This window comes from Lissotriton vulgaris, chromosome 3_1 (genome assembly GCF_964263255.1).
Source record: "Lissotriton vulgaris chromosome 3_1, aLisVul1.2, whole genome shotgun sequence".
Classification (NCBI taxonomy): domain Eukaryota; kingdom Metazoa; phylum Chordata; class Amphibia; order Caudata; family Salamandridae; genus Lissotriton; species Lissotriton vulgaris.
In genome coordinates, this window is record NC_141689.1 from 92,218,812 (window position 1) to 92,232,023 (window position 13,212).

General features: G+C 45.2%; 1 protein-coding gene across 1 annotated transcript; it reads left to right on the forward strand.

Moving 5' to 3' along the window:
- The first annotated feature begins 7,034 nt into the window (after positions 1-7,034).
- LOC147726015 (uncharacterized) lies at positions 7,035-12,954 on the forward strand. The gene is made up of 3 exons (XM_086963406.1): positions 7,035-7,057; positions 11,425-11,726; positions 12,065-12,954. Exons 1-3 carry the CDS (start codon positions 7,035-7,037, stop codon positions 12,952-12,954), a joined length of 1,215 nt encoding a protein of 404 aa, XP_086819532.1.
- The last annotated feature ends 258 nt before the right edge of the window (positions 12,955-13,212 follow it).

Sequence of the window (13,212 nt, forward strand, 5' to 3'; positions counted from 1 at the left end):
GAAAACAAAAAATTGTTTCCTCCAGTTAAATCCTATTTCGGGGCAGGGAATTTGGTTTTAAAAGTGCTTTTCCTGGAGGCTCTGGGAGAGGAGGATTTTGAGGTGTGGGTCATGTCCGGGTAGCCCCAAATCCTGACAAACCCCGGTCCTAGAACCCTGGAAGCATTAATCCCAATTCGGCTTTTCTTTTTCAAGGAGCTGTGGAGCAAAACAGTGAGCAATAACATTGGTTTCAGTGGGATATCGCTTGGTGTTTACAAATCTTCCACCAACTCACTTTCAATCAACACCCCTTCCCAGGGATCTGAGGATGCAACAAGCAGTAATGGAAGGGGTTCAAGAGTGTTGGCTAAAAGTGCTGTTTGTGTAGCACCTCTCCTAGAGCAGAGGAGGGGTTATTATTGCACTCTGTTTCTTCTCCGGAATCCATCAGGAGAATTTCGCCCAATTCTGAAACTAAAGGGACTAAACAGGTATCTGGAGTACTGATCCTAGAAAATGAAAACACTGCAAAGCATTTTTCTGTTGCTAAAGCAGAAGAAGTTTTGACGTGCCTGGAATTGAAAGACACTTATCTTTCTCTGCCAATTTTGCTCTCACCCCAAGTTCCTGCAATTTACTGTAGATTATCATAATTTTCAATTCCAAGTCTTTCAGTTTGGATTAACATCAGCGGCAAGAGATTTTACCAAGATCTTGGTGCCTTTGGTGGATATTTTGCACTCTTGCGGTACCCAGTTATATCCATACGATTGGTTAATCAGCTCTCCTTTTTTCTCTAAGGTGGCTCAGGATATCTATGAGATCTGAGGCCTTCTTCAGGATTATGAATTCTTGATCAATGTCAAAAAATCCCATCTTGAGCCAGTTCAGAAGCTTCAGTTCATCTGAGCCCTCCTCAATATGGACTCGGGAGAGGTGTTTCTTTCTCCAGACAGGCTCCGGAAGATGGTGGTTCATTTACAGGACTTGGTGTGAAATCCTCAGCCTCAATAAGGTCATGGTTATGTAGCCGGGGGAAATGGCGTAATCTCTAGCCATTATTCCCTAGAGTTGTCACCACCTGTAGCCATTGGTACATCATGTGTTAATCCATTGGCACCCTCTTTCCCAGGTCTACAAGGCTCTTGTTCCAATCACTACTCAGCTTTCTTGGATACTTAAATGGTTGCTTAAGCCAGAATCTCTGGCCAAGTGTTATCAGTTGAAGTAGTCCTCCTCAGTAACAATAACAAGTTGAGGTGAGGAGCAGTTCTAGGAAACTTCATGGCACAGGGCAGATGGTCCAGTCAGGAAGCTCAGTCAACTTCCAACTGGAGGGAATTGGCTGCTGTCAAAGCAGCCCTTCTGTTTTTTACCCAGATTATTCACCTTCATGTTTGCATTCAATCTGACACTGAGGTGGTGGTGGTGGCATATATCATTCGCTTGGGTGGGGGGGGGGGGTTTGATGGTTCATTCCCTATATCTCCTTGCTCATGAAATTTGTTTATGAGTGGAATCCAGTCTGCAGAGTCTAAAGGCTGCCTGTCTTCCATGGAGGAAGAATAGGCCTTTGAACCAACTCAGGAGGAAATATTCTCATTGATAACCCTTTGTCTTTCAGTCACGGTGTTTTCTCAGATTTGTGCCAGGCTCGGCCATCCATGGTCATATCTGTTTGCAACCAGGGAGAATGCTCTACTACCCCAGTTTTGCTCCATTGTTCCAACCCAAGAGGCATGGGGTTCTCAGTGAAATGGTTGCTGGGTCTTCTGCATTGCTTTCCACCAATTCCCTTGATTCCTCGTGTCTTATAGAACATTCTAAAAGGCCCAGTTCAGGTTCTTTTCGTGGCTACGAATTGGATTCAGTGGCTTTGGTTCCCAGTCATGGGATCAATGTCTATGGTTCCTCTTTGGGTTTTCCCATTTCATCCTTCCCAGCTGAGCATCCTCAGTTATCCCTCTCATCACTCAGTCGATTGAATCTGGGGGTTTGGCTGATGAACGTGAATCCTTGAGGATGTTGCCATGGCTATTCTGCTGTCCCGAAGGTTTTCCACACATAAATCCTAAAGTAGACCTTGACAGACTGTTGACAAATAGTGACTAGCAAAGGGTTTACAGACTACGGTTTGTGATCCTGTGTGAATTCTGGACTTCCTGCAGGATGGTGTCAAGTAAGGGCTAGCAGTCTCCACTATTCGTTCTAAGTGTTCAGTAATCCAGGTTTTTCGGGGTGATATTCTGGTGCCCGTGGCCCCTTTGGCAACTCATCGCCTATGGAGCGTCTTCCTTCAGCGCCCTGTGATGCATTCTTTAGTACCTCCTTGGGATTTACCGCTGGTGTTGCGAGTTCTAGCTTTGCCTCTATTTGAACTGTTAGATTCAGTGGATCTTAGGTTGTTGACACAAAAAGTGGTGTTTTTGGTGACAGTTTGTTCAGGGTGCACGGTAGGAGAGGTTGGTGCATTAATTTCTGTTTCCCAATTTGTTCATCTTTTTCATGACATAGTAGTGTTGCATCCCAATCTTACCATTCCAGCAAAAGTTTCATCTTTTTTTCATTGTTCCCGGGATATTTTCCTTCCTGTGTTTTTTTCCAGAGCCAGCCTCCGCTCAAGAGGAAACACCTCATTGTTTGGATTTACATAGAGCCCTTTCTATATATTTGACAATAACAGCTCCTTTTTGTTAGGTGGATTCTTTGTTTGTTACATTTGGCTTACCTAGTAGGTGATTCCGTCCATCTACTTCAACACTTTCTGGATGGATTAAATCTTCCGCCATTACCATGTGCCATGCATTGTCCATGGTTCTTTTCAAGGGGCCTCCTTGAGGGGCATTTGCAGTGCAGCCACTTGGCAAACACCTCATACTCTCCTTTCCCATTACAGGGTTCACCTGGGAGAAGGTTTGTTTTACAGTTTTTGGAGACTTTGCACTTTCCACATTATCAGAATCATAGTTTGTTTTCTCAAACACTTTAGTAAATACCTTTTTTGCATTCACTTGCTATGGTTGGTGCTTCTTATACTCAATCCCATTCTGCTTGGGTATTCTCTCGCAGGTAAGGACTGCAGTGGAGAACATAGACGATGAGGTAATGGCCCGGTTACTTACAGGTAATCTTCATTTCTCCGAGTTCAGGTCTTCTCTGAAACAGTCCTATTTTTCCCACCCAGTGTAGGGGGAGGTAGATTTGATTATGAAATAGGTGATTATTTAAATTTGGTTATATACATATAAAAATATGTATATACAGGATGTGATGTCATTCCTCCTCTCCTTTTCTACATAGTAATGGCAGCCATGTTGGGAGGATTTTATTTTGAATTGCAGCCATGGAACAGGTTCTGCAGGACGGAGATAGAATCTCACAGGTAAGGACTGTAGCGGGGAAGATGGATGAAGGGGCAATGGGAGGTGTTGATCAGCGAGGTAATGATAAGCACACAGGGAAATAGGGAAGTGGCGAGCGAAATATGAGCGAGACACATCAGAGGGAGTCAGCAGGAGTGGACAGAGAGGTATATAATTTTGAAAGTAGTCCCTTATGCAGTTCAACCAAACACTACATTGGCCATGGAGATGTACACCCTAACAGCATCACATAACAGAGCAGGGCTGGGCTACAATGTAATTGACAAACTCCCAGATGCATCAAGCATCCATTCTGCGAATTCCAATTTGCGAAAAATACCGAATCGCAAATTGGAATTAGCAGAATGAGATGCATCAAAAATGCGATTAAAAAAAGCGATTCGCAATCGGCTACAATTGCCGAATGCGAATTTCCAAAAATCACAGAAAATTCGCAGAATCTCCTGTTTTCCCAAACAGAAATTGAGATTTCGCAATTACCGAAATCGCAAATTGCGAGATCACAAAAACGGGAAGTCCCATTTCGAGCACAATGATGACATCACAACCAGGAAGTAGGCAGTTCCCTTACTCATTCTGAACACAGAGCTGGAGAGAGGAGGAGGCACAGCCCTGAGCTCTTGAAAAAACACCCTGCAGCCCCAAAACAGATCAGACATCCAACACCAGACTGTCCCAGAATGCAGCAGGAGCCAGTGAAACTGGCAGGAAAAGAAAAATAAAGTTTTTAGAACAGGAGCTGGAGTTCCTGATTGAGGGAGTCAGCAGGGACCATGAGAAGCTTTTTGGGAAGCAATCCAGAAAGGTGCCTGAGGCCGACAAAAGACGCATTTGGCTGCGCATCAGGGCGAAGGTAAACTCCGTAGGAGTGACCCAGCGGTCAATTGATGACCTGAAGAAGAGGTGGTATGACCTCAGAGGGCGTGCCAAGGAGCGCATAGCAGAGAGGCTGGGGGAGCAACATGCCACGGGAGGAGGAGACCCCACAGTTGCCGCCAACACACCACTTGAAGACCTGGTTGAGGACACCATCAACCCTGCAGCCTGCGTGGGGGTCACTCGGCTGGACACCTCTCGACCCACACAACAATCACAAGGTAAGAGCCATGCAACTGCGACCCTGTCCCCTAAGAATGCCCATGCCCCTGAGCTAGCCATTTGACAACCCCAGTAATGCAGTCCCTGCACATCAGAAACGCATTATTGCATTGTGGGACATGTAGTATGACAATAGTTCCCTGATAGCCACACACAGCCAGAACTGTCAAGCGAAACATATCCCTAAAGCCAGGCAGGGAATGCAAGCCTGCATGCATGGGGAATCTTGTTTAACCTCTACCTCTGCCCCCTGCTCAAGTTGATTAAATCTTTTGGTATCATGGTAATAAATTATGCAGATGACACACAACTTATCCTCTCTTTTGAAGGTAAGGATGCTGTCTCTACCGAGACCTTCTATCACTGCATGCTGGCCACGTCGGACTGGCTGAGGGAGAATTCCCTCCAGTTTAATAGATCTAAAACAGAGGTTCTACACTGCTCATTAGATAAACTCCCACACCCTCTGCCTGTTGACTTCTGGCCCCCCACCACTAAGGTCACTGTCGAGTCAGCTGACGCAGCCCGTAATTTGGGAGTAATTTTTGGTCCTCATCTACAAATGGATGCTCATGTGAATAAGACTATTGGCACCTGCGTGATGCTGCTAAGAATGCTTCGAAAAATCCTCCCTATGTTACCTGTGCTGGCGAGACCTGAGGTAGTGCGCAGTATCATACTCAGTAGGTTTGACTACTGCAACGCACTACTTCTAGGAGGCCCCAGTTCTCTGATAAGACAATTGCAGCGGATCCAGAATATGGCAGCCAAACTGGCTCTGTCACGTGCGCGTTCTGCATCATCATCTTTGGCTACCTATTCATCAGCGGATCTGCTTCAAGGCTTCCTGCATTGTCTTCAGAGCACTTCACGTATTGGGACCTGTTGTTCTTCAGAATAAATTTAAATGGTACTCGGCAGCTAGGCCCTTACGTTCCTCCTCTGCCTTCTTGGTTGGGGTCCCTCGTTTTCAGAGGATACGAATGGGCGGCCGTTCCTTCAGCTTCACTGACGCTAAATTGTGGAATGCTCTTCCACTCTCTTTAAGGAAGAGGAGTGAGCTGACTCCTTTTAAAAAGGGTCTGAAGTCCCACCTCTTTCCTAGGGCTGTCTGATCCACCTCTGCTTGTGCCGTAATGTTGGAGTCAAAGCGCCAGGATACCCTTTGGGTGATAGTTCGCACTATACAAAAATGCCATACAATACAATACAATACAATACAATGTTGCTATATTCATATCAATAATCATGCACCCATTTACATCACAGGTGCTGCAGAAGCAGAGACCACAGACAGCGAGGCACTCCACATCGAGGAGACCCCTGAGGAGACTGAGGGAGAGAGCCAACCTGCCCCACAACCCGGACCGTGACACACACCTGCACCATCACCAGTACCACCACCTCCACATGTGGACAGGGCCACTCCTGCAGCCACAGGAGGAGTGCAAACACCCCATGCGTCACGCATGGCAGTAGAACAGGCCCCACCACCACCCAGGAGGCAGACACGCCGCACAGCCACTGTGCGGTCGCAGGCAAGCGGCCGGTTGAGGCAGCAGCGCAACTGGGGCACACGAGCAGAGAGGGAGCAACAGGCCCAAGATCCAGGGCTAGGGATCGAATGCCGGATGCTAGCTGTGCACCGCAAGCAGGCACAGCACATGGCAGCCACGCAGCTGCGGCTGTACAAGACTGCACGCAATGTGAATCAGCTCACCAAAAGTGTGCAGGAGTTGACTGCTGCAGTTAAGGAGAACAGCCAACTGATGGTGTCGCAGCAGGACATCACCCGCCGCCGCCACCGCCAGCTGCTGACCCGGCTATCAGCATATACCAGGTCAAACCACCTGATCCGGAATGCAACATCCCAACTGTCACGCCGCTCCCTGGCAATGCAAATTCAAATGGTGCAATGCAGCCAGGATGTTGCAAGGGCCCTGGAGCAGGTCACCACCGCAATCCAAAACCAACAGGTGTGTGGCCATGCCCATGCAAGGGGGGGTGATGATGCCAGTGAGGGCACATCCAGCCTGAGCAGCCTGTCTGTGCCGGTGGTACCAGAACTGCACCGCAGTACCAGGCCCAGTGCAGCATTACGGCCGGACACTGACGACGTGGATTTGGAGAGGCGACAGGCTGCGTCCAGCAGGAGGCGCCAGTGAATGACTGAACATTAGCAGCAGTGCCATGCTGATGTACCAAGCACGCCTGCTCTGCATTCAAGAGGCTGTATAATGCAATACAGCAGTTATGTTGTTTGTAAAAACAAAAAAGTTATAGATCTTGTTCAAAACAAATGAAAGAGAATTTATTTTGAACTCAAATATTACTCATGTCATTATTTCATGTGGCATGCATGAGTGCAGTGTTGTGTGAGGGGTATGAGTGCACTAGAAATAGTTCTGTGTAATGTTGTTGCGGCACCTGTGTCCTTCTGCAGGATTCTCCCCGCGTGCATGATGCACATGTTCAGGTGTCCGGTTGTCCCCCTCCGACTCACTGCCAGAGATCTCCACAGGTATGCTCTGCTTGGTAGCAATATTGTGGAGTATGGCACACACTGCCACAATGCGGCAGCAGACCTCAGGATGGTATTTGAGGGACCCACCAGTCTTGTGTAGGATGCAGAGTCGGCTCTTTAACATCCCAAATGTATGCTCAATGACATTTCTTGTGTGAATGTGCGCAGCATTGTAACGCCGTTCCTGTGGTGTGGGAGGGTTGAGGTATGGGATGAGGAGGTACTCACGGAGGCCTTAGGCGCTGTCACCTGAAGGATGGGAGCAGAGGGTCAGTGCCTGTTATGCGCAGCTACATTGTCTTGACATACTGTATGTGGGCATGTGTACTTACCTAGGAGATGTCCTTCGCCAAAGTCACCCCAGGCCAAGTGGGTGTGTATGCTGCTGTGCCTGAAGATGAACGAATCATGCGTGCTCCCCGGGTATTGGGCCACTATGTCGGTGATGAATGTCTTTGCATTGCAGACCATCTGTAGGATGTAGACCAGAGTGGTAGGACTTGCGGTTCCGGTACATGTATTCTGTCCCAGCGGGTGGGCAGATGTGGATGTGGGTACAGTCACTGCAGCCAATTACATGGGGGAATTGCGCGGTGTTATAGAAGTCAAGCTTTGTTAGTTTAAGTCCTGTTGGGTGGTTGGAAGGTTATGTAGTGGTGTATCCAGCTCAGCATGGCGTCCAGGAAACTCCGTAGGCAGTGTGACAGTGTGCTCTGGGAGATCCCCCCTGCATATGCAACTATCCCCTGGAAGCTTCCGGAGGCCAGGATGTGCAGGCAGCACAGGACCTGGACATGGGTGGGCAAGGCATTGGTCCTCCTTGTTGGGTGCTGCATCAGGGGGTCAAGGTCTCGGATGAGCTTAGTTATCATTGCCCCATTTAGCCTGTATTTGCAGTAGATCTCCTCTTCAGTCTGGCCCAGGAGTGTTATCCGCAGCCGGAAGATGCGCTCCTGGATCCTGAGTTGGTTCCGGGCTGCAGCCTGGAGCCTCAGCCGTCTTGCCAGGATGTATAGACCTGGCATTGTGAATGTCCTCATGCTCCTACTGTGTCTCCTTAAGTGTGTTTGTTTTACCCCGCACCTGTTTCTTGTTAGAATTTTTTTTTTTTACCCAATTGAACTTCATGGTTACCACCTGGTTTGACTTCTCCTTAAATTGCGACTCGCATTTAGCGATTTTGGCGTTTTTCGCAATTAGCGATGTTTGATGAATCGAATTTGCGATTTATTTGCGAATTCGCAAAATGATTTGAAGAATAAATGGAAAATCACTGATACAGATTAGCTAAGGGTGTTCCACATTTATTCTGCGAATTTATATTTGCAAATTCGCAATTTGGTGCTTTTTGGCTTAATGAATTGCGGGAGCGGAAATTACGATCGCAATATCTGTTTCGCAGCTATTGCGATCGCAATTTGGGTTGATGAATCTATGCCAAAGTCTGAAGCCAAAGCCCACATCAAATAGTAAGTAGGGCTCCCGGTTTTATGGTATTTATTTTTGGGTCATTTCCGTCTGTATTTATCCATATTTCTTTTTTGCTAATTTTAGCTGTATTTATCCATATTTATTTTGGATTTTGTGGAAAAATAAAGCTGAAATTAGTATGTAAAAATCAGTAAAAATGGAAAACAGGGAGCCTTGTTTGTAAGTAATTGTTTGACGTCTACAATGTCATCCAAGACTTAAAAATGTTTTGGAATTAGAAAATATTTAGCACTTTAACGGCCAGATTCATCAAAGTAAAATCGTCTTGCAAAGGGCCAGATTCTGAGAATCTGGCCCTTTACGAGCGCTATTTTTGCATTTGGGATTCATCATCCCAAATGCAAAAATCGCAATTACACAACTCGCTAAATTGCGAAGAATCGCATTTAAGGAATCTCAATTAGAGATTCCTTAACTGCTATTCATGAACCTTTTAAAAATTGTGAATTCGCCATATGGGGCCGCTATTTACCGCGAAGTGTAACTACGTGGTAAATAGCGAAAACTTAGAAAAATGCACTTTAGTGAATTTTTCTAAGTTGTATGTTGCACACACACATGTCCTTTGGACATGTGTGTGCGCAACACCTGTGTACATTTGCATTTCAGGGGTGCTACAGGGTGTCCTTTGGACACCCTGGCACCCTTGAAATCGCATTCTTATTTGCGATTCGCTAATTGCCTTTAGGCCCATAGGAATGAATGGGAAATCGCATCCTCATTTGCGATTCGCAATTTGCGAATCGCAAATAAGGAAGCAGTAGAAATCGCAAAAAATATTGCGATTTCTACATGCATCCCGTTTTGCGAGTCTGTAATAGCGATTCCTTAATAATCGCTAATACAGACTCGCAAAAGGGGACTTTGATGAATCTATATGTTAGTCTTGTGTTGGCTCAAATAATGTGTGTTATGAGATAAAAACTAATAAAGAATTTTGAAAGTCATGTTTACTTTAGCATCTTTAAAAATGCAATACTTGATTATTCTGGTACGCATTTTGCAATAACTATTATTCTCATTTCTGATAACAATAATTCTGTTTTGAATAGCTGCGTTTACGGCAATCCGAGCTACCTGGGGAAATCAGCCCCGGCTGTGATCTGTTGTTTTGAAATGACAGCAGGGCTCTCGGCAGCTCGCAGATGAACAGCGGTGGCTTCAGATCACCGCACGGGATGGAATAAATCACTCGGGCTCGATTAGTCAGCCTGGTTTATGAGCACCGCGGGTCGCAGAGGAAGAGGCATGCAGAGGCACAAAAGAGCGCCAGGCCTTTCTGGGCACGGCCCAGCGCTGCGCTCTGGAGAAAGGGATGTTTTTTATTATCTGGGCCATAAAATTAATGGCACCGCTCTGCAGCGTGATGCTGGGCAGGTTATCACCGCCCAGGGCATAACAGATGCTATTATTTCAGGCTTGCCTCGTGCCAGCCCTTTTACCACTCTCTGGTCGCAGAACATTGAGGAGAACGCATTTAAAGGGCTGCCAGTCTCACTGCCTGCGCAGAATGGGTAAAATGAGGAGCAGAGGGAACAGCGAGGGGCCCTGGGAGCCCCTGAGGGTTGTTTGCAAGCTATGTGGCTGCATAGGCATGAAACACCCATCAGCAAACATGCCCTGCTGACTGTGTTTATAATGTTGAAAACGTATAAGTTGTATACTGCATGCAACCTGCATTTTTTGTATACTGGGTTACCATTATTTCATGGCAGCCTGACCACTGGAAATAGAAATTGAAGCAAAATATCTGTATTTCAAGGTTACCTACACAATGCTGTATCGATATGTCTCACGTAAGGAAGTGATCAGAAATGGCTATGTTGGCAACACCATTACAGCCACCATTCACAGTATATTAAGAACCCGCTGCTAAATTGGGGATTATCTGTCTTTAATGCTGATCGTCTACACTACAGAAGTAGGCATCTGAACTTTTACAGGAAAGCAAGGGTACTACCAGGGAACTCCCTTGGGTAGGCTTCAGGACACTAAACGTGGGGTATACACACCAATGCAGAAATGATACAGCCCTGTATCAAACGGAGTGAATCGACTCACTGAGATGAGGCAGATCATTTTTATGGAGCTTGGCGATGAGATTAAGCAATGACCGGATAAACCAACCTTATTTTTATTTATGTATTTAGAGTTTTATGGAGTACTAGCTAGACCCAAAGGTATCAGAGCACTTTATGTTATGCGACTTGGGGCTGGATGTAGGTAAATGAGAAAAACCGATTCCTAAATACCGAATTTTACCGATTCGGTATTTAGGAGTCGGTATTTCACATGTAGGTAGGAATTCGGTAAAAAATACAGAATCCTTAATATTCGTTATTACCGAATCGGTAATTGAGATTCGGTAATAAGGAATACCTACCCATTCATTCCTATGGGCTTGGAAGCCCATAGGAATGAATGTGAAGACATTCCCCCACATGCATCATTGTGTCATTTTGCGAATTCTTATTTGCGAAAAATAAGGAATCGCAAATAAGAATTCGCAAAATGGGATGCATCAATTAATTCGCATTTTTTTAGCGATTCGGTAAAAATCGCAATTTTTACCGAATCGCAAGGAAAATGCGATTCCTTATGTGCGAAATCGCATTGTGCGACTTCGCAAATAAGGAAAAGACGCACATGATGAATACTCAATTGATTGCAGTGTGGCTGCCTCTGAAACTAATGACAGACACCTGTGGGCTACTTCGAACTTGAATTTGGCAGTTTGGGGAGTGTGTGGAAGCTGCTGGACAGGTTACTGATTTCTCTTGAGATTATGGAGGCAAGCAATGTGGTTTTGGAGCCCCAGCAGCAGCAGCAGCAGCAGCAGCAACAGCAGCAGCAGCCCAGGAAAAGGAAAGTCAAATTTAGTGACAAAGAACTTGAGGTTCTAATTGAAGAAGTCACAGCTAAGCATGACCAACTTTTTGGAAAAAGTTCACTGAAAATACCTGAGGCAACGAAAAGAAAAATTTGGCTAACAATACAGGCAAAGGTCAATGCTGTAGGTGTCGCCCACAGAGACATCAGTAATCTCCAGAAGAGATGGTACGATTTGCGCAGCAGAGCAAAGGAGAAGATTGCGACACGCATCAAATCTGGAAGGAAAACTGGTGGGGGTACACCAAAAGACATACCAACTACCCCTTGGGATGAACTAGTAGAGGGGACTTTACCTACTGAAGCAGTTGTTGGAGTGTATGACATTGACACCTCAGAGCAGCCTGGAACAAGTCAAGGTAATTTTTTTTAAAAACAGGATAATGTCATTGAGTGCATGACTTGTGATTAGATCTGTAAAGTTACAAATGTCAAAAGTACATGTTTTGCCAAAGTGCATAATAAATATTGTAAATTTAAGATGAAAGAATGGCATCATGGGACATGTAGTTTTCCTCACAAATATTCTTTTATTGCTGTCCAGACAACAGGATCACTGTTAGCAATAGGTACATTCACTTCCACGATAATTTGTCATCCATGCCTCAATATAGCAGTGTCATATGTTAATCTGTGAAAGAAAAACAGGCATTGGGAATATTTTTCTAACAGGTTACTCCCACTGTCTCATTTTTAGATGCTGATTTGGATGCAGAATTTATTCAATTTGCAGAGTCTTTCACACAAGACTTATTAAATGAGGCAGAAAATAACTTTGACCCACCACCTTCACCCACTGTGGAACCACAAAATCAAAGACGCAGACTGCGTCGACTGGTAGACACTGAATCTGAGGCAGAGGAAAATGTGGACACTGCAGTTCAAAATACAACACTGAATGCAGAGCCTGCACAAAGGGTCCCAGGCAGGCGTCAAAGACTGCGACAATTCTTCCGGCGTCGCAGAGCTCCTTCACAAACTCATGAATCAATGGATGACTTTGTAAATGGCAGTGTCCTTGAGAGGAAGTTATTAAAAGTACAGCGCCTGCAAGGCAAGGACATAAGGGTTATCAAGGGGAAAATCACCAATATAGCCAAAGACATGCACAATATTAGTTCTGCACTTGTCAACATGGTCAATGTCTCTTCAGACAAAATGGAACGAATGACCTCTGCAATAGAGACACTAAGTCAAGCAATGCATGGTGACCAGGGTGCAGTTTTGCAAAGAGCAGTTGTGAGTACGCAGTCAAGCACAAGAGCCATGCACAGAATGTGCAGTAATACTTCTAAATTGATTGAAACAACAATTGGCTTCCAAAAGGAAATGATGAAATGTTATGGTGAGCTGGCATGTGGCATGAAATCAATGCAAGGCCCCATTTCAGACCACCATCAAGGCCCAAGTACAATCTATCAACCAGTGCCTGCATTCCCTGCATCTTCTTCAGACAATGCAAATGTAAATATCAAACCACCTTCAGAAAGAAGAAGTGTCAGAAATGTAGCCAAAGACACCTGCAAAAACAAAAATTCAAACCCTGTGAAGGTTAAGGCATTGGGGTTAAGAGCAAGGAAAAAGTGATTCATATGTGAATATTTTGTGAACCTTTATTTTAACAGTTAATGGTTGACAATATTAATACATTTGAAGATTTTATTCAAATGAAATTTTTGTTTCAAAATACCACATACGTTGGAATGGAAGCACACATTCACTTTCATTTGAAAAACAATAAATACCTAAGTTACAGCACATGCATGTTTGTCCTGTCTCATACCTTTATTTAAAAGTAATGCTGAGTTATCTCTGCTCTTCTTCTCCTTCCCTCTGCAGCATCAG